The sequence below is a fragment of the Sturnira hondurensis genome, unplaced genomic scaffold (genome assembly GCF_014824575.4).
Source record: "Sturnira hondurensis isolate 20B ecotype Veracruz unplaced genomic scaffold, ASM1482457v3 Scaffold0009776, whole genome shotgun sequence".
Lineage (NCBI taxonomy): Eukaryota > Metazoa > Chordata > Mammalia > Chiroptera > Phyllostomidae > Sturnira > Sturnira hondurensis.
Genome location: NW_028082407.1, coordinates 107,042 through 135,031, shown reverse-complemented (window position 1 = coordinate 135,031; position 27,990 = coordinate 107,042). Strand labels below are relative to the sequence as shown.

Here is a 27,990-nt window from a genome sequence, read left to right as displayed (position 1 = left end):
AAATAAAACCTTAAAAAAATAAAAAAAATGGCAAGGATGTGAAGAGAAACTCTTATTTCATTGCTGGTGAAAATGCAACATAGTACAGCCACTTTGGAAGATAGTTTGGCAATTTCTTTCTTACAAAGCCAAACCTAGTCTTACCATATGATTCAGCAATCATGCTCTTACGTATTTACCTAACTGATCTGAAAGCTTACAAATGCACAAAAACTTGTCTGTAAATGTTTATAGCAGTTTTATCTATAATCACTCAAAACTTGAATAAACTCAAACATTCTTCAGTAGGTCAATGAATAAACAAACTAGAACACCCACACAATGGAATATTGTTCAGCAATGAAAAGAAATGTGCTATCAAGCCACAAAAAGACTTACATAAATTTTGAATGCATACTGCTAAGTGGAAGAAGCAAATCTGCTAAGGCGACATGCTGTATAATTCCAATGACATGACATTCTGAAAAAGGTGAGTTTTACATACAGTAAAAAGATGGCTCTGGAGCGGCTGCCAGAGGTTTGCAGGGAGAGGGGAAAGTGACTAGGTAAGCACAGTGAAACAGTACTGTATGTCACATACAGATACACGAGACTATGCATTTGTCAAAACCCATAGAACTGTACAGTAGAAAAAGTCATCTTAATATATGAACAATGTAAGAGATCATCTAGGAGGCTCAGGGACCCAGGGATAGCCTGCAGGGTGTAATGAAACAATCTAATGTATTACAGACACGTGCCACAACTTCATTCCAGGGGTGGAGGGGAAAGACGCTGAGCAAAGTCACTCTGGAAGGGACTGCAGTCTGTGAAACTAGACCCTGAAACAGCACTGCTCTTTGTTGGCAAGTTGTTTCTCACGGGCATGCAGATGGACAATCCTGCGGCCCGGCCCCGGTGTCTGTACACCGGGACTGCGCAATGAAGTAAAGGGGTGGGGGGTGGTGGAGGGTGGGAGCCACTGTCATGCTGGGTGTGGAAATTTACAGAGAAGCAAAGGAAAGAGACCAGAATAATCCACATGGTAACTGGCAGGAGTAGGAAGCACCAGTATGATCTCATGTTTAGCTTAACAGACAGAGGTGACATATAGATACTTATAGTTATGTATAAATGCACCACTTACTCTACGCACATATATTCCCTGGTTGTGTCAGCTGAGAGGGCCTAATGAAACCACACTCTGGTAGCAACAAATACACCTAGTACTAATCACGGTTTCTACTGTCATCTCCAAGAAGAGGAAACGGCTCTGTGAAGCAATGACTGGTTCTAGTGTTTGAGCAGAAAACATACTAGACAAGCAGGGAGCATTTGTAGCCAGAAGGGAAAGAAGTGTTCAAAGAGAAAACAACAAACAAACCGCCCACAGGGCCGGGGATGTTTGAAAGGGGCAGGACACAGGCCCCCAGAGCCAAAGCTGCGCAGCAGCAGCAGCAGCAGCAGCAGACTGAGTGCTGTGAGGTGGATCCAAAGCCACGGTGAGTGCCCATGAACCTATACTGATGAAAACAGACTGGAAAATAGATCAATGGGTCAGGAGAGACCAACTTCCCATGCAGAAATACCCCAAGTGATCTGTGTGGGTAATGCCGTCCTAGAGGAGGTGGAGCTAACTCCCCTCTCCTTAAGTGTGGGCTGCACACTGTGACTTCCTACCAGAGAGGCCATATATGTGGGAAGGGGGAAGGAGACCAACTTTACACTGAAGAAACCTGGCAGACACACCTCAGCCAGGTGACCAGGGTCAGCAGGAACAGCCAGAGGCCATGTTGGTGGTTAGGTGCGCTCGACAAGATATGTGAAAACAGCACTGTAACCTGTGTGGTCTTCCTCCCCCAAAATCCATATCCCCAGTCTAGTCACAAGAAAAACATAAGGCGAGTCCCAACAGAGGGCCATTCTACAAAATAACCTGACCAGCAGCACTCAAAAATGTCAAGGTCATCAAAAACAAGGAAAGCCTAAAAACGTGTTGTGGCCGAGAGGAGCCTGAGGAGACGTGATGACTGAAGGTCACGTGGGTCCTGGAACAAGACCATGGGCAAAAGCAAAGGGAATCTGAATTAAATATGGACTTTAGTTAGTAATCACGTACCAATGTTGGTTCATTAACTGTAATAAATGTACTATGCTAAGTTATTAATAGGGGAACTGGGAGTAGATTATATGGGAGTCCTCTGTACTATCTTTATAATTTTTCTGTACACTTAACACTGTTCTAAAAATTGGTTTAATAAAAAAAAAATCCTGAGACTGAAATATTGAAAGCTAGCCTTAACTTTCCTTTCTGAAAAGAAACTGAGGTCCAGAAACTGTCCTGAAAAAAATTAGTTATTGGCCTAGGTTCAGAAGTCAAGGTTCCTACCCCCCCCACCCCCACCCAAAATACCCTACTTGGTCATTCTATACTGCTTTTGTCTTAAAGACACGAAATGACTTTCCACATATTTTAATGTTTAGGAGGACTTCATAAGTCTGTCCCTTTCTAAGTCTTCATTTGTCTTTACATTTACAGAATCATAAGCAGAAAACATACTTATCTGTTGTCACACTGCTTCTAAAATCATCAGTAAGAAATATACATCAAGTAACTCAAGAATAAGGTAGTGATGCTTTTAAAAAACAAACAGCATAATTTCCTCCCAATTTCCCCCAAACCACAGAGCAGGTGGTCTCTAGATCAGGAATGGTGAGGAATAAAAGCGAATAAAGAGATGACCTTTAGCCCTCGCTTGTGTGGCTCAGTGGACTGAGTGTCGGCTTGTGAACCGAGAGGTGACTGGTTCAATTCCTGGTCAGAGCACAAGCCTGGGCTGCAGTCAGTATGCAAGAGGCAACCTGTGGACACTTCTCTCTCTCTTTCTTCCTCCCTCCCCCCTCTCTAAAAATAAATAAATAAAATCTTTAAAAAAAAACAAAACACGACCTTTAGACTGAAGGGCACTTTCCATTTGCCACATTCCCCGTCTTTTCTACCTCACAGCCCACACTCACTAAAACAAATTGGCTTCTCTACAGGCAAAGCCTCTTGCATCCCTGAATACTATAGCACTCTCCCTCAGACTTTATTTTCTGTTTGAAAGCAGAAAATGAAGCACATCATTTTATGGTTTTCTTTTGGAGTAATTATCTCTTTCTCTCATAATTTTTAAGATTGCAAGGTACCTGAACCTCTACAGCAGAGCCCCTTCGAGCTAGGAGGCAAAGGCTGGGTGGATGTGAAAGTCATAACTAGCCAACTCAATGCTTTATGATGGGCCCATGTAATCGCAAGCTGTCTTGGCCAAATCACAAATTGCTGTACACAGGCATGGACCTCCAGGAGCGCCAGGAATTGACAGTCAATACCAAGCATGCAATACAGTCACACGGAATTACAGTATTGTATACCTGAAAATTATGTAATGTTATTAACCGGTGTTACCCAAATAAATATAACTTAAAAAAACTAATTATATTTGAATAAAACATGGACATTAGTTAATAATGTTTCAATACTGGTTCATCGATTGTAGGAAATGGATCATAATATGAGACCTTAATACAGAGGAAACTGCCATGTTATGGCAGTATACAGGAATTCTGCATATTATCTTCGTAGTTTTCCTGTACATTAGAACTCTAAAATAAAAAAGCTCTTTAATGTATTAAAAAAACAAACTACAAGCATGAAAATCTTTTAACATCCATGAGTTTACTGAGGTGGACAACCGTTCTCAAAACTACTCTAGAGTCATATGCCAATGTGAGTCTTGTTTGAGTTTGTCTTATGTCCCTTCTGTAAGCAAAGACTAAGTCAACAAAGCCAACACTATGGGGCCAATGCTATATGGCTCAGGTTCTAATCGCCACTGATCTAGAACTTGACCTAAAGACAACACTTACAACATCCAGGTTTCAAAGAAATGAACAGTCTGCATGTCCTTCAAATACTCATCCATAAGTCTTACAACTGGGCTTTTGATAAAAGCTGGGTGGCAGAGTTCAAGACTGTTTTCTGGAGTAAAAGGAGAAAATCCATCTGATGCCCCATAGCGTTAACTGACAGTTCAATGAGCACCAACAAGAAATCAATCATTTTCCTAAAAATGGGTCCTTAACATCCAGAAGCTTAATCTATATAAGGTATGGGGAAAAAATTTTATAGGTTAAAGGTGACCTTGATGGCTGTTATTTATTTGCCTCTGTTTTCAAACTTTACGCATATACTGTATTATTAGTTTATAAGTCAAGGTTTCTTTTTGGGGGGGATTATGGTTAGTATCAAAATAAACTCATCATAACCTACTTTTTAGCTACCTAACTTACAAGAAAATACACATAAGTTAGGTAGTACTATTTAAACTCCTGCTAGTATTTTCCTTCTGTAAAAAAATGCCAAAAAAGTAAAACTTAAAAAAAAATTAACTACTGACATAGATAAAACCACACAAAACTATGTACGAACAATGGCATGGGATACCTGGTAAAATCCGAGTAGTCTATAGATTGTACCAATGCCGGCTTCCTGCTTTTGTTATTGTACCATAGTTATGCAAGATGCCACCTTTGGGGGAAGCTGTGTGAGGGTCACAGAGACCTCTCCAGACTATTTTTGCAACTTCTTGTGGGTTTGTAATTATTTCCAAATTAACAGCTTTTTAAATATGCATGTGTGTGTGTACACACACACACAATTATACTGTTGAAGGTGGTTCTTTAAACTTAATCAAAGTTGTCTAGAAACTAGCTTTAAATTGACCTGATCTTCTAAAAAGCACAACACTACAAAAGACTCAGAAACGTGAACTGGATTAGAGATTTGAACTTCAGGTAAAGTCCTTCTCTTTTCCTTTCAGTTAATTAGGGCTTTGTTTTTACTCAAATATAATTATCTACCTATATCCAAGTCAGAGAATCTCTACCCTCTGGGATCACGTGGGAAAATGTACACAAAACCAAGAAACAGGAACCAAATGTGCATGCATTTATTTTTTTATTTTTTTTAAGATTTTATTTATTTATCTTTAGAGGGGAAGGGAAGGAGAGAAATATCAATGTATGGTTGCTTCTGGTGTGTCCCCTGCCAGGAACTGGCCTGCAACCCAGGCATTTATAATATAAATGCTTTCTGGCTTGATTCCCAATTTCCCAAGGACAGAGCAAAAGCCCAGCTCTCAGGACCTCAGGGATCCTGAGGGAGGATCTCGGGGTTGGGAGGGTTCCTCAAGAGCATCTAATATACTCACTGTTATTATTTTGAGCCACCCTTAACTCTTAAAGAGTGAATTTATCCTGAATTCTAGAGATGGAAGTTTCCTATTTTAAAACAGAAGATTCACAGAGTTAAAACTTCTCATACACATGCAGTGCAGTGTGTGTGGTGTAACTTGTCCAATCAGAGAATCTGGGTTCTAGACCCTCTTGCTCTTCTCTGGCCTTGCTTGGCCTGTTGAGCTTCCAGGGAATCTTCTATCTCTACGTGACAGATGTGAGTGATAGTTCTACTAACTCAAAGGCCTGCTGTGAAAATATAAAAAGGTAATACAAAGTCTATCAGAGTCTAGTACTTCATAGGTATACTCAAACGGTTTGTTCTTTGATACACCAAGTACAACTACAGTTAATACATTTTCAATTTTCATACTGGACCGAAAGGTCTAATATGCCTGCCTACTCCTCCAGCATACTTCTGCAAAGCTGAATGATGGGACACAACAAGAAAGACTTGCTTTCCTCCCATTATATTAATATGACCTCTTCTTTAACACCTTCTAATATAACACTTCCTTGCAATGCTGCACATATACAATGTTAACATTTAGATATGCAAATGTCTACATTTATCTATGATTTCTTTCCCTGCTATCACTGTTTTTCTTTAATGATAATTCTATTCTCAGCATACATTGTTTAAAAAGTCCTTATTATTTTACTATACACATTTAACTATTGCATGAGACTTTGAACATAAAAGATTCTAGTTAACAGAAACAAACACATTCTGCATCAAATTTTAACAAATTCAGACAACCATTTAGATCAACTTTAGGACTGGGCAAACGCTAAAGAAATATTATATTTGCCACCTTTCAAAGGCAGAAACCTTATCCTCCATAAGGGTTCCTTATTGAAGGGACCTATTGAAGAAAAACAAGAATTCTATTAAACGAGAAATCTTTAGACCTGGCTGGTGTGACTCAGTGAATTGAGCGGTGGCCTGTGAACCAAGAGGTCACTGGTTCGATTCCCCACCCGCCTGGGTTGTGGGCCAAGTCATACAAAAGGCAACCATTCAATGTTTCTCGCTCACATTAATGTTTTCCTCTCTCTCTCCCCGCCTTCCTCTCTATAAAAATAAATAATAAATAAAATGGTTTTTAGAAAACTTTTAAAAAGAAAAATCTTTAAAACAAATGGAAACTCAAATTATTGGAGTTTATTAAATTTAAGTTTTTATATTTTATCTTTTCAAGTCAAATCTACTTTTGTATCTATTTTCCTAAGAGATACTGGTCTGTGGTTTCTTGTGAAGTTTTTGCCTGGCTTGGCCACCAGGGTAACGCTGGCCTCAAAGAATGAGCTGGGCAGTGTCCTCCCTCTTCTGTTCGGGAAAAGCATTTGTGAGGAATTGGTGTTTTCCTTCCTCAGTATTTGGCAGAATCACAGTGAAGCCATTTGGTTCTGGGCTTTTCTTTGTGGGACTTGTTTCTCAAAATAAAGCAGGGAATTTCAACCCTAATTCCTTTAATCCACAAGAAATTAAAAAGAGGATCACAAATCCCAGGTAAGGGATTTCTCTGTCCCTTAATCAGACTGAGGAAGTTCCTTTCGATTCCTGGTTTGTTGAGTGTTTCTACCATGAAAGGTACTGCATTTTGTTAAATTCTGTCTATCGAGATGCTTAAGTGGTTTTTGTCCTTATCAATGACATTTATCATTGTATGTTGAACCAAGCTTGCATTCAAGGGAAAAATCCCAGTTCGTCCTGGTGAGTAAATCCTATTTATATATTGCTGGATTCTGTCTGCTAGTACTGAGTATGTTTGCATGTTTTCATAGGACATAGTGTTCTGTGGTTTCCATTTCTTGTACACTTTTTTACTTCAAAAAATATGGGACACTTCACATATTTGTGTATCATCCTTGCACGGGTACCTGCTCATCTTCTCTGTATCATTCCATTGTTAGTGCATGTGCCGCTGAAGCGAGCATACATGTACTGTTTGCCTGATTTCGGTATCAGGGTTCCACAGAATGAGCTGACAAGTGTTCTCTCCTCTTCCATTTGTTTGGAAGAGTTTGTGAAGAAATTATGTTAATTCTCTCATGAAGTAAGTATTTTGTAGAATTCACCAGTGAAGCCATTTGCTTCTAGGCCTTTGTTTATGGGACTTAGTCTCTTAAATGCAATTAGTAAAGTCCAACTGGAATTTCTTTAGTCTGTGAGAAATTAGAAAAAGGAGAAGAAATTACCTTGCTAATATTATTGTTTTAAAAAAAGGTGATTTTTTTCAATTTTTGAGATAGCAGAAGGGAAGGAGAAAGAAAGAAAAAGATTGCTCTGTGGCTTCCCGAACATGCTCGTGCCTGGACGGGAGACCAAACCCACAACCAAGGCACGTGCCCTGACCAGGAATCGAACCAGCGCTCTTTCGCTTTGTGGGACGATGTCCAACCAACTGAGCCACACCAGTCAGGGCTTTAAAAAGACGATTTTTAAAAAGTTAGTGTGTAATAACAGCCGAGGCAGTCTTTCATTTAGGCTATCCATTCATCTTTCCATTTAAACTTTAAATCGTACTGGGTTTAGATAATGGTAGGTTGTCTAATTTAATCCTCACAAGAACCCCAGGATGTTCTATCATTCCCGTTTGACACAGTAGGGCTTTAAGACTAAGAGAAGTTAAACTGTCCAAGGTCACAGTTAGACATATACAGTAGTGTTTATGAGCAGGAACTCAGAAGTCATAATCTCTCTTCAACTATTTCATAACTTGGCATACTGGGTGAATTACTCAGGTCACTGAGCGCTGGCCTGTGAACCAAGAGAGGTCTCTGGTTCGATGCCCAGTTGGGGGCCAATGAAAAGCAACAAATCCTTGCGTGTATCTCCCACACATTGATGTTTCTCTCCCTCTCTTTCTTCCTCCCTTTCCCCTCTCTAAAATAAAACTTTAAAAATAAATAATTTCCAAATCATTTTCACAGTTCACAGTTAAGCTTAATTTAAAAGTACACGTGGTACCATTCAAAAGCATTCCCCCAGCCCTTCCCTGACAGAGTTCTACTTAAACCACACAGGTCACAACCATATTCAGTTTTGTTGTTCCCCAGTTGTTGTTATGAGCTGTCGATTTTATCCACACTGTTCACTGCACCAGTAAAGTAGTTTGCCACCCTAGTTGTCCCTTCCAACAGCCTCCCAGATAAGGTATACAGGAGAAGATGTGGAAAGCAAAGCTGGTTGCCCGCGCTAGGCCTGCACTGGTGCTTACCAAACGTCCCTTCAGCCCCCTCAACTACCTGCAGGGCAAAGTGAACTCCAAAAGGACACAATAGCCTGACTGCCAAAACTTGCAGCAACTGTCTTTTGTCAAAACGTTCACCCATCGTGGTCCTTGCGAGATAGTGTGTGAGTCGAAACTGCTAAGTTAAGATAGCACGGTGTGAAGGGATGCCAACACCCATCTGCCTGAGAGGTAGGTAGGGCGCGTGCACTGCCTTCCACGGTTCTCCCTGGACTTGCGCTGCTCCCGCGGCGGAGGCTCCGCTGCACACGGGAGAGCTCCCCAGAGCTCTCCACCTCTGCTCTAACGTCAGGACAGCAAATGGACAATGAGGCGGGGATGCTGCTCACGGTCCTCGCACACTGCTGGGAAAAAAAGACTAGGGTACAGAGCACCTTTAAAGATCAATACAACTCGCCCTTAAAACTAAAAAACAAAATCCTCACTCAAAAATCAAGCCAACGTTTCATTCCTCACGCCGTTGTAAAGAGACTGAACTGTGGCTCACCGGTCCTCCCCGCCCTTCAGCTCAGTTGAACTTCCTTCAGCCGGCGTCCACTTGTGTCCCGCTCCGCATCACCCCTGCTCCCAGAAACGGGACCCTACGAGCCACGAGCGCGGGGTGCCAGTCCGTGTGGTGCACCACCCACACTCAGGCTGCAATTCACTGCAGTCCTTTCTCACCGTGCCATTAAGGGGCATCGGGTTTCACCGTCCTGTTTTAATACACACCTCCATCCAATTCCAGCAACTCCACCGGGTGTTATACCCATTACCGCGGTACAAAAGGTAAGGAAATTGCCCAAGTTCACAGTTCACAGAGCAACAAATGCGGATGAACGACCGACCAGCTGAACCACGGCCTCGATCTTAACCAAACTTAACCTTAACGCCGAAAATGCCTAGCCCTCAACTACAGTCCCAACCTGACCATAAAACCCATCGCGTGACCTTGGGCCAGTTCCTCACTGTGGAACGACCAGCCCGCGGCGAGCTCGAGTGCTTTCCTGCTTTTCGTGTCTGGTGAATTTCCGACTGGATTACTCCCCACCTCAGAACAGGTGAAAATGTTCAGACTTAAGTTTTCCAATCACCGCGTATTCTAGTACATTCCGCATACTCTTCGGGGTGCTGGGTTTCCGTCAGTTCTCGCTTCGCGGCTGTTTTCAAGTACGGGTTCGGACCCGTAATATTAATCTTAAATATTCTCTCGATCCGGTATCCCCTTTCCCCACTACTGGGGTTATCGACTAGGCCGATTCCACCCCAGACCTTTACCCGGTTTACTCCAGGCCACCTCTCGGCTGTCCAAGCAGCCAGCAAAAGGCCTAAGAAACCTCGAGAAGCAAAGCCACAGGCAGAAATTGGCTTAACCTGAGGTCACGGGAGCGAGGCTCCAGGGCACCTGCCACGCCTCCCGACCCCAGCGGAGAGGCCTGGGCTTGGATCTCTAACCGAGACAGTCCAGGCTCCGGCCTAGCGCCTCACGACCGGCGCGTGGGCCACAGCCTGAGCTCTCGAAACCCAGCCCTACCCCCTCGGTCCCGGACCCGTCCTACTCCTCGGCCGCGGCGCCATGCACCCAGGCCCCTGGGGTCCTCACAGGCCCGAAGAGAAAGGCAGGCCTCCCCCGTCTCACCTCGAACCTTCCGGGGCCCGCCGGCGACGCCCGCGTCTCCCCTCTACCGCACACCTGGCGCCGCGCTGCAGGGGAGACAGCCGCACAAGAGGCCCGACCGTCACGTGCTACTGAACGAAGAGGCCTAGGCGACCGCTGCTGCCGCGAGCGATCGAGCGCCGCCGCACGAAGTCCTGCCCTTCCTCCGCCCCTTGATCCTGAGTAGCTCCAGCCAGCGCAAAATCCCGCCTCCCGCGGTTGTCCCAAAATGCGGTTGGTCAACGTGGTCATCGCTCTAATCACCTTCCCATACGCCCCCTAGGGCTATTCTTCGTGGAGTGTGGTGATTGGTTAGAAATGAGGCAGGAAGTACCTGTTGGTTGGGCGGGAGGAGCGGGGGCGGGCCACAGCGGATAGGGAACCGCAGGCGCGCGCCTTGGGGCGGGGCTGGCCCGGCAGAGGTTTCCGCGCCCCGTTGACCTGGTGCCTTAATGGGCGGGCTGCCCGGCATTTTATCCCAGCCCTTGTCCTGTCGAGCTCTTGGATTTTGAACCCTCGTCCCAGGCCCTGCATACTGTTCCTTCGTTGAGAAGGCAAATGGCTAGCGGTAGAAAGGGTGGGAGGTCTGGCGTGCCATCGAGTAGGGCCAGTTCCCCAAGCTGCGAGTGCGAGTCCCCGAAGGGGTGCTGGCGGAACCGGTACGGGTTCCCTCCGCGGAGCCCGGAGTCGCCTGCGCAGCCCTGAGTAACCAACCACCCGTCACCGTTCCTGCCTAATAGTCGCCGCTCTGGGCCTAAGAGCCTGCGGCTGCGACTTTACCCAATATAAACTAGAGTCTAAAATACTGTAATTCAAGGTTTTTTCAACTTTCAATTTGTAATGTATCCTGAAGTAAGATTAGGCATAAGGTCACAGAGACATATGAAAAGGATGGTGCCTTGGGAAAAGATTGCAAACATACCACTACTTTAAACCTACTTGTAGCACATCTTCAGTTTTCAACGTGCCCAGAACCTCAGAAAATGGAAGCAGTTAAGGTTTCCTTAGACCTTTGTAGGTCCTGCTCCGTCTTGCATCTGTTTGTACACCCAAAGGCTGACTCATGGGGTGGAAAAGTTAGAATCAACAAATGTATCGCCTATCCGAGGACCAGCTTTATTCCCTTCTGCCACCTGGAAAGGGCGGGGAAAGGAGTCAGAGTTTGGTGTTTGCATGAGTTCAGTATTCTCTAACTCTCAGCCCCATGATTTGTGTAAAGGAATTTTGCTTTTCTGTTTACCTGGGGAAGTGGATTATTTAACGTAACAGTAATATTCTGGATGGCACCTGTTCCAAACAATGTGCTTAAAATGTAGTTACAGCCCTGTTGGCGGGGCTCAGTGGATTGGGCATCATCCCCCAAGTGGAGGAGTCACCAGTTTGGTTCCCTGTAGCAGCACATGTCTGGACTGCAGGCATGGTCCTGCACATCGATGTTTCTCTCCCTCTCTCTCCCCATCTCCATAAAAATAAATAAATAAAACCTTTTTTTAAACATAGGTACAGGCCCTGGCTGGTGTAGCTCAGTGGATTGAGTGCCAGCCTGAGAACCAAAGGGTCTCCAGCTCAATTCCCAGTCAAGGCACATGCCTGGGCTGTGAACCAGGTCCCCAGGAGGGACCATGTGAGAGGCAAACACATATTAATGTTTCTCTCCCTCTCTTTCCCCTTCCCTCCCCCGTCTCTAAAAATAAATAAATAAAAATCTTTAATGAAAAACCCCTGGTTGGTGTGGCTTGGTGGACTGAGTGCCAGCCTGTCAACCAAATCTTAGTCAGCACAGACGACTGGGTTGGGGGTCAGGTCCCCAGTTGGGGGCAGGCAAGAGGCAACCTATTCTTGTATTTCTGGCACATAGATGTTACTCTCCCTCTCTTTCTCTCCCATCCCCCCCCCTAAAAATAAAATCTTTTTTAAAATGTAGCTACAGGAACTGTATATGTGAGCAAAAGAGCTATTCCAGCGATAAAGATATATACTATAATATGGAGTAGTGCTTGACAGAATTTAACAGAGTTTTGAATTGAGAGGAACTGCTTTCATCCAAAATGGACAGGAAAAGAAGTAAAACCTGAGCTAAACAGGATGTGCAGGATTTCTACAGATGGAGAGTTGGAGGAAGGCTTCTTTAGATGAGGGAACAGCATTTGCAAAGACAGTGAAATGAGTATGCGTGTGTTTGGGGCCACCATGTACGGGGGTGTTTGGGCTGAAGAAGGGTGTTCATGAAAGTGATGGCAGGTCAGCTCCAGAGCTGAGTTAGGGGCAGGCCTCGAAGACAAGGAGCTTGTAGGGTGATAGTTTAGATTTTAGATTTGGGTCATGATTTAGATGTTTATGAAACATTATTTTAAGATTATTCCAGAGGATCTGAAAGACAGAATAACTGTTGTAAGGCCCATTCGGAAGCCACTTTTTGCAGCTCATTAAAGGGCAGGATTAGGAATGCCAGACATACAGAAACAAAGGTATTGAATGTCAATGCCGGAACGTGGTCACTTGGACTCAGGCTAAGGAAAGAGGAACCAAAGCCGATGCTGAGCGTGTGAGCCTGGGGACTAGGGGTGAACTGTAGAGCACTCCAACATAGGGAATTCCAGTTAGGCTGATCATGGGAGTCCTGGGTCTGGGCCCGAGACAGAGCAGGGCTGGACAACCTGCCAAAGATCCTGCTGGGGATTTTCCAGGTAAAGGATAATGTCCTGCAAAGGAGGAAGCCAAGGCAAACCCAAGGACAAGAATAACATTTCCTTTCTTTTTTCTTTTTCTTTACAATTTGAAAGCTGTTTATTAAGTGACCAAATTATGGAAATAATCATAATAGACACTCAGTTCATCCTCTGCAGAAGCCTGTTGATCCAATCCCTTCCGGAGAAGAGAATTGCCAGCAATAGAAATTTCAAGGTTTTCCAACAGTGTGGATCTCACGAATCAGATCCTCTGTGCAGATGATGCCACGTTCACCACGAGGCGGGACAATCTAAGTGCTGTCTGCCAGGGCAGTTCACTTCTTGCTGATTTTGCCTTAATCACCCTTGTACATCCACTCATTTCTCACTTTGGGTTGGGGTAGCCCCTGAAGTATATGGTTCCACAATCCTCAGCATGTTACCTGAAGCTTTGTCAGGCTCACAACATTGAAGAGCCAGTGAAGGTACAGAAGCTATGACATTGTTCAGACCTTCTGGGCTCACACTGTTGATCCCTGTGATCCTGATGAGGAATGCCCTTTGGGGTCCTGCATGGAAGATACCCACATTTCTTGCCATCCTCACCATCAGAATTTCAGTTCGATCTCTGTCCTATATTCCAAGTGCCTATATTCCTGTGACAGTGCTTAGCTTTTTAGAGACAAGCTTCCTCCTTGCCTCTTGAAGAATCTTTTGGGCAAACTTCAATCTCAGGCACTTGATCTTCAGCTCGGTGAAATTCCTCCCCCTTTTCTTAAGGGTTTGCTTTTGTTTTCTACACTTTCCATTTTTCCAGCTTGAAAAAGGCATGAGATCATTCATGTTAATACAAAAGGTACTGTGAGGTCTTAAGAGTACTTCACTAAAAGTACTGATCAGCCCTGGCTGTGTCGACCTATAAACCTAAACGTCACCAGTTCGATTCCCCGTCAGAGTACGTGCCTGGATCACAGGCCAGGTCTTCAGTTGGGGCACGTGCAAGAGGCAAATGGCTGATGTTTCTCTTGCACATTGATGTGTCTGTCTCTCCCTCTCTTTCTCCATCCCTTCTTCTCTCTGAAAGTAAGTAAATAAAATATTTTATTATTTTTTAATTTTAGACAGAGGGGAAGGGAGGAAGAGAGGGAGAGATACATCAATGTGCGATTGCATTTCACGCGCCCCTTACTGGGGATCTGGCCCAAAATTCAGGCATGTGACCTGACTGGGAATTGAACCAGTGACCCCTTGGTTCAATCCACTAAGCCACACCAGCCAGGGCTAGTAAATGAAATCATTTTTTTAAAAATGCCCTAACTAGCATGACTCAGTGGGTTGGGCATCATCCTGCAAAGTGAAAGGTCACCTATCAGGACACATGCCTGGGTTGTGGCCAGGTCCCTGGCTGGGGCGTGCAAGAGGCGAATGATGGATGATTCTCCCTCACACCAATGTTTCCCTCCCTCCTTCCCCCTCTCTCTGAAAATAAATGAAATAAAATCTTTTAAAATAAAAAAGATACTAATCATTTCATAGGTCTCGGATGTAGAAGGTGTGGGAGACTTTATGGAATGTATTTGGACCTTATGATCTACAAAATGGTTTTCAAAATAAACTTTTTTATTTTTTAAAGATTTTATTTATCTTTAGAGGGGAAGGGAAGGAGAGAGGGAGAGAAATATCAATGTATGGTTGCCTCTCATGCATCCCCTGCTGAGAACTGGCCTGCAACCTAGGCATGTGCCCTGACTGGGAATCAAACCCGTGACCCTTTGGTTCACAGGCCAGCACACAGCCCACTGAGCCACACCAACCACAGCTTTCTCTTAGTTCTTAACCCTTCGGTATCAGCTAGGTAGGCTACACCACCATCAGAGAGAACTGGCTAAATAAAATAGGAGTCATCCATGTAACAGTTCTGCCCCATTGGAAAGCATGTGGTAACCACCTGTTTGTGCTGTTATAAAACATTTAGAGTTCTGTGGAAAAAGTATGTTTCCTGTCATGTTGCAAAGAGAGATATATTATCATAAATAAAAACTTGGACAAATAAGTTTCCTGGAAAGATGCATGAGAAATTGCCAAGAGTGGCTGATGCTGAAGAAGGGGCTGACACTTTGGAAGTAGAAAGAAGTTTTTTTTAAACATGTGTATTTCATTTTTTCAATAAAGAATCAATTAAGTTTCTTCTTTTGTGCTTATTTTTCAAAAAAGATAGTTCTTCAAAAAAGAACCTCCCCCTGACTACTGGAAGGCAGCTGGCAGCCTATCTGCTGCATCTTCTGGTTGAGGTCCCCCCAGCGCCCCATCCTCTGGCTCTGGTCTGCCCTCCTGGACTGCTTCTCAGCCACTGGCACAGGGCCCCCCTGCGCTCGTCCTGGTTTTAGATGTCCTACATCCTCCACCCCAGTTTGGAAATTCACCTCTCTTGCACAGTTCCAGGATTTGGGTAACACGTACTGCACAACCACGCGACTGCTACATGATGGAGATACGGGACATTTTCATTCCCCCAGAAGTTGCCCCTGAAGTTCGTTCTTTCCCTTGGACACCAAATACGTGTCTTCTGACACCACTTCTATCAAGTCAGTTAAATCCGGACACAAATGTTAACCGGAAATTAAGAAGCCAAAATAAGTGGCAACAAGCATAAAAGAATTGTACTTCGGAAAGCACAAATTCAGGCAGGGTCCCAATTAGTGTCCTGATTATAGGGCAAAGGCAAAAGGATTTTCTGAAAAGAGGAATAATTACACGAAAAGGAGAAAGAATTCCTCTAGGTCCTGATGGGCTGAGCTCTTGGCTCTGCCTGATGTGTTACTGATCATCTTCAGGAAGAGCGTCCAGAATCATCAGTCCTTGTGGTCAGGATGTCTGCTGGTTTTACACACAAGCGTTTGTAAGACATTGTTGGTTTGGCCCAGTCCAAATGGCCCAAAGTTTCAAGGAGCAAGATGTGCAAAGCATTTCCACTGGAAGGTGGTTCCAGCTCCACTCCGACATGGCCCCGTAGGTCATTTCACACCGAGTGCCCAGAGCGAGTGTCAGATTCCAAAGGTTTAAGGACTCAGCCCCGGAAGACTGCCCCCATGGCAGATGACAGCTGCAAATGGGGTGCCTGGGCTGCCCACATGCTGGCACTTGGGGACCCACCAATAATCAGCTCATGTTTGCATAGACACAAGTGTGATTATTAGGGGTTCATTATGACTAATAAAAGACACTCCTTTCACTCAGGAAATTCCAAGGGTTCATCCTGTGCCAGGAACCAAGGACAAAGACCCCAGTCCGCCCCACCACCAGCCTCAGGCAAAAACCGACCTGCTTTCTGTTACCGTAGGAAAGATTGATCTTCTTCTGGAGCTTCAGGTAAATGGAGTCATACAGTATGGTTAAAGAGAAAATAAAACCACAGGCCCAAAATAGCGTCACTCATGCTAAAAGCCCATGATACCAAACTTACACTTAATACCTGTTCTAACTGCAGTCTCCACCTCTCCCGGAAACATAATTTTAGTCACCAGTATGGAATTGTCTGGCTGAGAACCAGTAATCTGTCACACAGACACCCACCACCGTCCCCATGGAAAGAAGCACTCAGCATGGTAAAAACCCTTCCCCTCTTCCCCGAAGAAAAGGTGTTTTGGTCCCAAAATAATCCTTTCATTTTTTTTTATTTTAATAACTCCCTCACCCCACCCTCCTTCCTGTAAAATCCTTCCACTTTGTACCACTCCTTGAAGAGCCCTGCTAGTTGCTAGATGCGATGTTCTGGAGAACGGCAGTTTGGCAGTTCATGTTATACATCAGAATCAAAGAGGAGGTGTACAGAGAGTTACATGAAATCCACGGGTGATACACTGAGTTGGGGAGAGCAACGTGGGGGGAATCTATGGGACTGGATAAAAAGAAGGAAGAGACACATACTTCTTTATTTTTAAAATTTTTATTTATTGATTTTAGAGAAAGAGGAAGGAAGAGAAAGAGAAGTATTACATGTATTCTTTGGTTGATTCTTGTATGTGCACTGACTGGAATCAAACCCACAAAACCTTGGGGCACCAGGTCATGCTCTAACTAACCAGGCTACCGGAGCTACCTGGCCAGGGCACACAGTTCTTTTACACAGGTAGGTGCATAGTTAACATTCAGTATCCAGCAAGAGTTAACTTAACACTTACCACACAGAAGTGGTGGGGGTGGTGGGGACAACCAGCAGCGAAGAGCCCGGTGGTCTCCTGTGCTGGTGGGAGGTTTTGCCCTGAGTGCTGGACAGATTACTCTGCCGTTTCTAAGGTGTGTTATCTTAGATGCAAAAAGACAGTAGCTTTTATTTATTTATTTTTAGGGAGAGGGGCAGGGAGAGAGATAAACATCTCTGGGCAAGCTGTTTTGAGCCAGGCAGTGCCCTGACCAGGAACTGAACCAGTGACCTTTCAGTGCACAGGACAGAGCTGAACTACTGAGCGGCCCCACCCCCCACAGAAGGGCAGGCACCTTGCTTCTCCATCCAGCGCTGCTGCTGCTGGTTCACACTGCACATCCCAGGACCTGCTCCTTTCCTGGCTAGCATTTTGGCTCAATAAAACCTTTCTTTCGGAAAAGCTTTTGCTGGGGGAAATTGATATCTATTTTAGAATACAGCACAGCAATTAGGGAGTTGTTTTTACAGTACACTGACTCGTTTTAACTTCTAAACACTTATCGCCTGCATGCCAAAGATAATGTTCCGCTTCTCCTGCTTCTGTAAGCTGCCTCCTGCTTTTGCACCAGAAGTAACGGTCCGAAGGACGGCCCCCTCCCACCCTATAAAAATAACTGCTCCCCCACCGTTCAGGGCCCAGAATTTGGAGACGGACTCCTCTGGGTCTGTACGCGTAAAATAAAGTCCCACTCCATACACTGGAAAGCGGCTCAGTTGTTTTCTGTAACACTTTCACCCATGGAAGCTTCTGTTTAACACATCACATAGTTTTCCTTAAACATTATTGAAATATGACTTACATACCATAAAGTTTGCCCATTGTAAGTAAAAGATCCAGTAATTTTTGGTGCATTTATGGAATTAGGCGCCATTACGGCAACCCGACTTTAGAACTTCCGCGCCACCAGAAGGTTCCCGTGGTCCACCCGCAGGCCCCGCTCAGTCACCGGGGCAGCCACTGCGCTGCCTCCTCCCACCACTGACCTCCCTTTTCTAGGTGTTCCATTGAAACGGAATCGCACCTTGTGGTCCATGCATCCGATTTGTCTCACTCAGAACGTTTGTGCGGCTCATCCACGCTGTAGCACCAGACAGGACCTCGGTCCTTTCTACGGCTGGCTAAGACTCCATCGCATGGTCAGACCACTCTCTGTCCGCCCACTGGACAGTGGACGGACACTCAGACAGCACTCAGCTGTCAGCTGTAATAGGTCAGATGCAGTGAACATTTGTACACAGGTCTCCATATGGACACGTTTCCATTTCTTTGGGGCAACACATAGAAGTCGAATTACTGACTCGTATGGTAAGTTTACATTGACTTTTAAAGAAAATGCCGAATTATTTCCCAAAGGGGCGGCTCTATCTCGCACTCCCAGAGCAGAGTGGAGGGTGTCGTTTTCGCCAGCGTCACTGACACTCACTGACACTCACTCTTGCCTGCCCTCCGGATTAGAGCCCTTCTCACGGGTGCCCCCGGGGGTTCGGACGCTACCTCACTGTGTCCCGAGCCAGTGAGCGCCCTCTGGCGGCGGCACCGTTGGTGTCTGCAGCTGCCCAGGGCACAAACGCCCGGTACTCTTCACTGCCCTCACCCAGCGTTCAGCAGTGTTTCATGGGTAAGGGCTTTTCTTTTTTTCAGAGGTTATTGTCAGGATGGGAGGGGTAGGACAAAATGGCGGCTAAACTATAACCCAAAATGGCGGCTAAACTATAACCCAAAATGGCGACTGAACTATAACCCCAAATGGCCGCTGAACTATAACCGGAAAAGGTAGCTGACATCAAACCAGAGAGCGGAAAGGGAGGGATTTACCACATAGCAACCTGAGCCCAAGGAGAACCACCAATGATATATTGCCACTTTGTTCAAGGGGACCAATCCCCAGGGCCCACAAAGAGAGCCAACCAAAATAACACCCCCTCCCCCTCATATTCCCTGCGTGGGCACGACTTCCCTGCCCCCACTCTACTGACCGGGAATCTTGCGGGGGTGCGCAAACCCCAATAAAACTCTATACTGCCTAACTTTGTGGTTGATGGTCATTTCTTCCTTGGTAGAGCCTAAGAAAACCTTTCAGTTATATGTATTTATTTTTAGACAGGGAGTAAGAGAGGTAGGGAAATGGCCCCTCAGGTGCCCCCAGCGAACCACCTGGCCCACAACCCGGGCATGTGCCTGGACTAGGAGGCCCACCTGGGACCCTTCGGTGTGGAGTCTGTGCTTAGCCCACCAATCTGCTCAGTTTACCAACAGGAGGAAGCCTGGAGCTCCCGCTGCCGTGAGGGTGTTTATGGAGGCTCCGTCAGTTCTTACCTCTGTTTCTAGCCCCTCTCCCTTCTCCAGAGAAGGGGGGTGGGACTTAAAGTTCCAAGCTTCTAATCACCGCTTGATCTTGCTGGAGACCAGCCCCACTCAGGAGCCAACCTGGAGTCACCTCCGTAGAACAAAAGCATTTCTATGACCCACAAAATTCTAAAGAATTCAGCGATTCCGATCTCGGCAACAGGGGTCGAAGACAAAATATCAGAACAAGATACTGCTAGTGCTATTATCACTTAGGAAATTCCGACAGTTTCAGGGGCTCCGTGCCAAGGACCCCGGGCAGAGACCCACCCGCAGGCTGCGTGTTATCTCACAGCACCCACAGGGGCAGAGGAAGGGCTGCCACTCGTGGCGGAGTGCTGAGTGCCTGCTGCTGAGTTCAAAGGGAACGCCGGTGTCGGCAGCCATGCCAGTGGCCATGGGACAGTCAGAGGGCACCAACGGAGGCCAATCCTTAGGGCATGTGACGCACAACAGGACGCAGATGTGGCCTGACTGCGTCTGCCTGCAGCAGAGCCCGGAGGCTCCTCTGTAATGTGCAAATGCAATGCCTGTCCCAAGAACGGATCCTGTACTGGAAGGACAATAACGTTGTGAAGGATGTTGTCAGATAATTAAACCGAAGTGTGGATGATCACTTTAAGTATCGCACCAATATAAATGCATAAGGTTGATAACTACTGTGTTTAAAGGAGAGAGTGCACGCTGAGGTGTTCAGGGGCGAAGGGCTGCAATGTTTGTGAATAGATCAGAAATGACGGAGGGAATGGGCCACACACAGCGCCGCCTGCAGGGGATCTGGATGAAAGGCATTCCCTGTACAAGTTAAAGTTTACAACTCAAAAAAAGACAGGTTCTCACAATTTCAGACAAGTTTTAGGTCAATGATGAGAACTCATTTAAAGGACAACTGCCCAGCATGGGTGTCCCACCTTCTGGCCACACAGGAAGAAGAGTTGTTGTCTTGGGCTACACACTAAACACACAAACACTAACAAAAACTGAGGAGCGGAAAAAAAAGTTTTTAAGTAAATTTGTGATTTTCTGTTGGGCTGCTTTCATAGCCATCCTGGGCTGCATGCAGCCCCTGGGCTGCTGCGGGTTGGACACCACTGGACTCACTTTAGAGCTTATTTTGGAAGTTAAAAGGCCAGAAAATGATTCTGGTTTCTGCAGAAAGCCTGAGACAGGTACCTGTGTGAAAAAGAATTATTTGGGCCCTGGCTGGCGTGGCTCAGTGGATTGAGTGCGGGCCTGCGAACCAGGCGATCGCGATTCGATTCCCAGTCAGGGCACATGCCTGGGTTGCAGGCCGGTTCCCTGCAGGCTAACTACCAGCAGGGGACGCACAAAAGGCAACCATACATTGATGTTTCTCTCCCTCTCTCCTTCCCCTCTAAAAATAAATAAATAAATAAATAAATAAAAGAATTATTTGGGATAAACTACGCCATGAGTTAATCACAACATTAACTCACCACACACACTTGTTTAAATGCCTGTAACATAAACCCATTATACATTAATTTATTTACAGCTCTCATACAAATATAGTCATAATAAGTATATAAATTACCATAAAACAGAAAAATTCGAATTAACATTTAAATAGGGTAACAAAAAATGTTTTTCTGCTTAAAATAAATGCTCTTTAACCTGTGTGCTGGTACCCATGCCCCAAGGCCGATGTTTCAAAGTTCAGCTGACACCCACTACTGCTAGGCAAGGGCTGGACACGCATTTTCTATCCCCTAGTCTCTCTCTTTTTTGTGTGGGAAGAATTTTACTTATTAGAGAGGGGGAAAGGAGGGAGAAAGAGGGAGAGAAAAACGTCCATGTGTGGCTGCCTCTTACACGCCCTCTACTGGGGACTTGGCCTGCAACCCAGGCATGTGCTCTGACTGGGAATCGAACTGGGGACCCCTTGGTTTTCAGGCTGGCACTCAATCCACTGAGCCACAGCAGCCAGGGCCCCTAGCCACTCTCTGGATGACTGTGAAACCTCCCATTCCGAGAGGAGCTCAGCACCCCCCACCTGCCCATTGCTCCCTCCTTAGCCTCTGCCGCTCAAACCTGGGGCAGATTCCCAGGCTTTGCGGTGCTTCCTGAAGGAAGTTATCTAGAGCAGATTCGTGTTTTTCAGATTTTGTTCTTCAAACAGAATGTTTAAATACATTTTTTAGATTACTGCAGATCCCAAAGAACTGCATGGAACTAACTTTAAGGCACAATGGGTAGCAAAGAAACAAGAAGCGGCCCTGGCTGGGTAGCTCACTGAGCCACACCAGCTGGGGCTAAAGTTTTTTTTTGTTTTTTTTTTTTAAGAAAAAAAAAATGCTCCCCGGCTGGTGTGGCTCAGTAGATAGAGCATGGGACTGCGAACCAGAGTATTGCGGTTCAATTCCCAGCCAGGGTACATTCCTGGGTTGCAGGCCAGTTCCCAGCAGGGGACGCACGAGAGGCAACCATACATTGATATTTTTGTCTCCCTCTCTCCTTCCCTTCTCCTCTAAAAATAAATAAAGTCTTAAAAAAAGAGAGAGAAAAAAATGGTATTGGTGCAAGAACAGACTGATGGAAGAGAATGGGGAGCCCAGGAAGAGTCGCAGTCACATGAAGAAGGACAGACACGCGGGCCTGCGAACCAGACGATCGCGGTTCGATTCCCAATCGGGGCACATGCCTGAGTTGCAGGCCAGTTCCCAGCAGGGGATGCAGTTCCTGGCAGGGGACGCACGAGAAGCAACCATACATTGATGTTTCTCTTCCTCTCTCCTTCCCTTCCCCTCTAAAGATAAATAAATAAATATTAAAAAAAAAAAAAAAAGAAGGACAGACACGACGCTCACTAGGGGTGAAGGCCGCTCTTGTCTATAAATGGCACTGGGTTAACTGGATAGCTGTATGAAAAAAAATGGACTCTTACCTCGCACTATAAACAATAATTAATTCAAAATGGAACAGAGACCTAAGTGTAACATAAAGCTAAAAAACCATAGAACTTCCAGAAGAAAACAGAGAAAATGTTAGTAATTCTAGGGTTCGCAGTGAATTCTTAAACAGGACCCAAAAAGCATAAACTTAATTTTTATAAATTATAAAATTATAATTTTTATAAATTATAAAAATTAAGAACTTTTAGTAAAAGGCAAGCCACAAGGTGCATTTGAGATCTCATTCCCTGGCTATGTTGTCAGTTTGGCTCAAATAAATTCATAAAAATTCTCTACAGCTTTGGAAGTTTCTTGCATCAACAATTTCTTGGCATAGAGTGGCAGGATTCCAAAGCAGCCCACCTAGGATCACCCTGTGCACCCAGCTGCTGCTGCTGCTGCTGCTGCTGCTGCTGGGCACCAGCACGGCCCGCTGTGCGCCCCTCCCTCCCGCTTTGCATCAGGTGAAAGTGGATGAGTTTTCTCTAGAAATTCCCAGCCTCTTGGCTGTAAGTAGCAGGCCACGACTTTATTTGAGCTATTCTTAGAAAATCCTCAAGGTGGATGTGGGTGGGATAACCCAGGGAAAGGGAAAAACTGACAGCTGCTTCAGTTTCGGTCTTTTAATCGGATTGCTTGCGGATAGTCTGATGAAACCTTTGTTGGGCCAATGACACACTGAACTCTCTTCAGCTGCAACAGAGACAGGACACTTGCTCCCCGAACCTGAATGGCCAGTGGACTGACCACATTTGTTCAGATCTCCCAATCTGGAGTGGCGGGGGTGGGTGCCAGCAGTCACCCAGGGCAGTGATGCAGCTGATCCCAGAGAGGTTGGTGAGGCTCCATCATCAGAGGGGGGTGGGGGGCTGGGGGCCCTAGAACAGGTTCACCCGGAGAGAGGGGCCCAAAGATTATCTTAGAGGGGAAGGGAAGAAGAGAGAGAGAGAGAGAGAAATATCAATGTATGGTTGCCTCCCGTGTGTCCCCTGCTGGGAACTGGCCTGCAACCCAGGCATGTGCCCTGGCTGGGAATCCAACTGCGATCATGTGGTTCGCAGGCCCGTGCTCAATCCACTGAGCTACACCAGCTAGGGCTTGCAGGTGCCTTAGAATCTTTGTGGGTTTGCCTGTGGATAAAAGTTTCTGCCACGGCCAGAAGCGGTACCACCAGGAGATGCACCACACTGGCCTGACTGCGGATGTGCACGCACAGGCTGGCTTTCCTCAGAAGTTTGCTCGAACGCTACAGATCTCAAAGCAGACGTGGGAAATTGTGCCTCCCAGGCCAGCGAGGAACTCGGATGGCCGAGATGAGGGTCCTCTGTTCCTTCAAAATTAATTTCTCAACACAATATCTGGTATAAAATGAGGCAGAATGAGTGAGAAAAGAACTATTAGAGACTGTCTCAGAACTTACAAAGGACTTCTCCCCTAAACTAAAATGAAACAACATAAGAGCGTTTAGACAAATGGATTGACCGATGAAGCTGTTTCAGGTTGGCCCATTTCTCAGAGGCACTGGAAAGGGCTGCCCTTGTTTCAGAGGGCGAAGGTCATCTGGGAACTGACTTGTCAAGGGCAGAGAAAACTGTAAAACGGCTCCAGAACAAAACTTGGATACAATTATTCTGTGTCTGTCTGTGTGAGTCCATATACATATGTTGTGAATGTAAAATAACTTTCTACCTCCGGATAGTGTTATTAAAATCAATTTAAAGGCAAGAGCTTGTAAAAATAAGGGATTCTAAAATTTTCAGGCCTTGGCCAGGTAGCTCCGCTGGTTAGAACATTGTCCCAATATGTCAATGCTGCAGGTTCAAACCTCGGTCAGGGCACATATAACAATTAACCAATGAGTGCATGAGTAAGTGGAACAACAAATTGATGTTTCTGCCTCTTTCTCCCTCCCTCTCTCCCTAAAATTAATAAATAAAAATTTTAAAAAGGAAACTGCACATGGAAATAAAAAATACATAAAAGAAAAATTCTTAGAAATATAGAAACTGACTCAAATATTTTCCAAGTTGAAGTGATCTGAGATTAATCCATAGTAAATAAAAGCTAAATAAAAGGGGAAAACAAGCTAACTTATGTTTGTTAGTTTAAGTAAAACAGACTTGTCTTTATTTTACCTGGGTTTACAAAAATAAGTCAATATTAATTGACTTTTAAGTTTGTGAAAAATATTTCTAGAGGTTATAAGATGTTTAGGCTAAAGAATGCTAATTGATAATTTCTTAGTTTTCACTAGACATTGAGATTTTAAGGGTTAAATCTCAATATATGTAAGAAAGTGTCTAGAATACATTATGTGGGTAAACAATGGTTGTAAATGAAACTAATAGTGGGAGACTTCTAGTCAAGATGTCAGCATGGGCAGACATGGCTTGCCTCCGCACAACCACATCAAAATTACAACTAGAGCCCTGGCTGGTTTAGCTCAGTGGATTGAGCACGGGCCTGCGAACCACACGATTGCGGTTCGATTCCCCATCAGGGCACATGCCTGGGTTGCAGGCCAGTTCCCAGCAGGGGACCCACGAGAAGCAACCATACATTGACAATTTCTCTCTCCCTCTCTCCTTCCCTTCCCCTCTAAAAATAAATAAATAAAATCTTTAAAAAATTACAACTAAAATATTGAACAACCATCACTCAGAACCATGAGAAATCGAATTTGAATGGAAGTCTAACAACTACATAATCAAAGAAACCACATCCATCCCGACTGGTAGGAGGGAGCAGACATGAGCGGGCTGGTCGCTCACCCAAGTGAGGTGGGTAAAAACTCAAGAAGGGTTTCTCAGGGGCAAGGAGTCCCAGCCTCACACCAGGACCCCCAGCCCAGGGTTCCAGTACCAGGAAGATAAGTCTCCTCAACTCCTGGCTGCAAAAACCAACGGGGATTGAGTGGGTGGAAGAAACTTCTGGAGCCCCAAGCAGTTCCTCCTAAAGAACTGACCCACAGACTCACCTAAACAGACTCACTCCCTCTGAGCTCCGGCACTGGGGTAGCTGCTTGAAAGGCACCAGTGGTACAGAGGCACCAGTGTCTGGCATCAAGGCGAGAAGAGGCCATTATCCCTTTTTTAAACCCTCCACCAACAGAGTTGGAAAGCTGGTGCCATAGTGAGACTCCATCAACCTGGCTAACACTGTGTGACTGGCCTTGGAGAGCCCCAGAGACTCTGCCCCACCCGCTTCACCGGTTCAGCCAAGCTGCTTTTCCATTTTAATGGCTGGTATTGGCTCATGCTGCACAACCTCCTAAATACTCTCAAACAAGCAGCAGCTGGCCTCGTGAGCCCCAGATCCGTGAGCTCCAGGTCAGGCACTACCAGCAGCCAGCCTAGTTTCGCCTGGGAACCTCCAAGTCCAGCACAAGTAGCAGCCACCCGATTGCTTAACTGCTCAGGCAGGGTGGCCCCAGGCAAAATACAGGTGGGGGCTGACCTTGGCCTGCCATCACCAGGGGAAACCCCAGGGCCAGCGTACCCAGTTGACAGCTACAGACCATGTCAGAGCACCACCACCTGCCCCTGCACAGCTGATCCTCCACAGAGGGTGGAGGTTGGTGGTAAATGGTCACAGCCAATCCTTGCAGCTGACTGGCCTGGGTAAATCCTTCCCACTGGCCTGCCAACAGCATTCAAAGCTCAACTACAAGAGAATGGTGTACTCAGCCCACACAGAGGGTGCACCTCGAGTACCCAGATTGGGTGATAGGGAAGGCTGTGCCACTGGAGCCTACGGGACACCTAGTACACTAGGCCACACTACCAAGACATGGAGTCAAAGAAGCTTTACCTAATACATAGAAACAAACACAGGGAGGCTGTCAAAATGACAAGGCAAAGAAACATGGCCCCCCAAAAAGAAGAGATCAAAGCTCAAGAAAAAGAACTAGACAGCCCTGGTTGGTGTAGCTCAGTGGATTGAGCACGGGCCTGCGAACCACACGATTGCGGTTCGATTCCCAGTCAGGGCACATGCCTGGGTTGCAGGCCAGTTCCCAGCAGGGGACCCACGAGAAGCAACCATACATTGACAATTTCTCTCTCCCTCTCTCCTTCCCTTCCCCTCTAAAAATAAATAAATAAAACCTAAAAAAAAAAGAAAAAGAACTAGACAAAATGGAGATGAGCAATCTGTCAGATGCAGAATTCAAAACACTGGTTATGCCCTGGCTGGTGTAGCTCAGTGGATTGAGCATGGGCCTGCGAACCAAAGGATCGAGGTTCGATCCCCAGTCAGGGCACATGCCTGGGTTGCAGGCCAGTTCCCAGCAAGGATGTACAAGAGGCAACCATACATTGATGTTTCTCTCCCTCTCTCCTTCCCTTCCCCCCTAAAGATAAATAAATAAAATCTTAAAAAAAAAAAACACTGGTTATAAGGATGCTCAAAAAACTCAGTGAGGACCTCAACAGCATAAAAAAGATCCAGTCAGAAACGAAGGATATACTAATTGAAATAAAGAACAATTGACAAGGAAATAACAGTAGAGTAGATGAAGCCAAGAATCAAATCAATGATTTGAAACATAAGGAAGCAAAAAACAACCAACAGAACATGAAAAAAGAATTTAAAAAATGAGGATATTATGAGCAGCCTATGGGACAACTTAAAAAAGTCCAACATCCACATCATAGGGGTGTCAGGAGGAGAAGAGAAAGAGCAGAAAATTGAAAATCTTCCCTAGCTGGTGTAACTAGGTGGATTGAGGGTAGGCCTGCAAACCAAAGGGTCTTTGGTTCAATTCCCAGTCAGGGAACATGCCTGGCTTGTGGGCCAGGTCTCCAGTAGGGGGACGTAAGAGGCAACCACACACTGATACTTCTCTCCCTCTCTTTCTCCCTCCCTTCCCTTCTCTCTAAAAATAAATTTTAAAAGTCTTTTTTTATTAAAAAAATAAAAGCAGTTGGAAATCTATTTTCAAAAATAGTGAAATAAAACTTCCCTGATTTGGCAAAGGAAATAAACATGCAAGTCCAGGAAGCACAGAGAGTCCCAAACAAGATGAATGCAAAGAGGCCCACTCCAAGGCACATTATAATTAAAATGGCAAAGGTTAAAGATAAAGAGAGAATCTTAAAAGCAGCAAGAGAAAGGCAAATAGTTACCTACAGGGGCGTTCCCTTTAGGGAACAGCTGATTTCTCAAAAGAAACTTTGCAGGCTACAAGGGATTGACAAGAAGTATTCAAAGTCATGAAAAGCAGGGACCTACAGCCAAGATTGTTCTATCCAGCAAAGCCATCATTTAGAATCAAAGGTTAGAGAGTTTCTCAGACAAGAAAAAAATAAAGGAGTTCATCATCACCAAACCATTATTATATGAAATATTAAAGAGACTTACTTAAGAAAAAGATCAAAACTATGAACAATAAAATGGCAAAAAATAGGTAGTTACAGAATAGCCATGGGGATGTAAAGTACAGCATAGGAAGTGGAGTAGCCCAAGAACTTATACCCATGATCCATGGACATGAACAATGGTGGGGGAATTGCCTGAGGGAGAGGGGGGTGCTGAGTGGAGATGGGGCAAAAGGGTAAAAGTCAGGACAACTGTAAAAGCATAATCAATAAAATATAATTAAAAAAAGGAAACTAAGCCTTGGCTGGTGTAGCTCAGTGGACTGAGCATGGGCCTGTGAAGCAAAGGATCGCGGTTCGATTCCCAGTCAGGGCACATGTCTAGGTTGCA

General features: G+C 45.3%; 1 protein-coding gene and 1 non-coding gene across 3 annotated transcripts in view; both read right to left on the bottom strand.

The window, feature by feature from the left end:
* Positions 1 to 10,423, bottom strand: part of CANX (calnexin) — a 30,620-nt gene extending 20,197 nt beyond the window's left edge. Inside the window, exon 1 of one of the 2 annotated variants that reach the window (XM_037058011.1) lies at positions 10,132 to 10,423. In XM_037058011.1, coding sequence (XP_036913906.1) covers positions 10,132 to 10,401 — 270 coding nt within the window. In that variant the 5' untranslated portion in view covers positions 10,402 to 10,423. The remainder of the gene's footprint in view (positions 1 to 10,131) is intronic. The other variant, XM_037058012.1, reaches the window with a different exon arrangement.
* Positions 7,092 to 7,197, bottom strand: LOC118995115 (U6 spliceosomal RNA). Its single transcript, XR_005068204.1, has one exon. It is a non-coding gene; the product is annotated as a U6 spliceosomal RNA (small nuclear RNA).
* Positions 10,424 to 27,990: the final 17,567 nt, after the last annotated feature.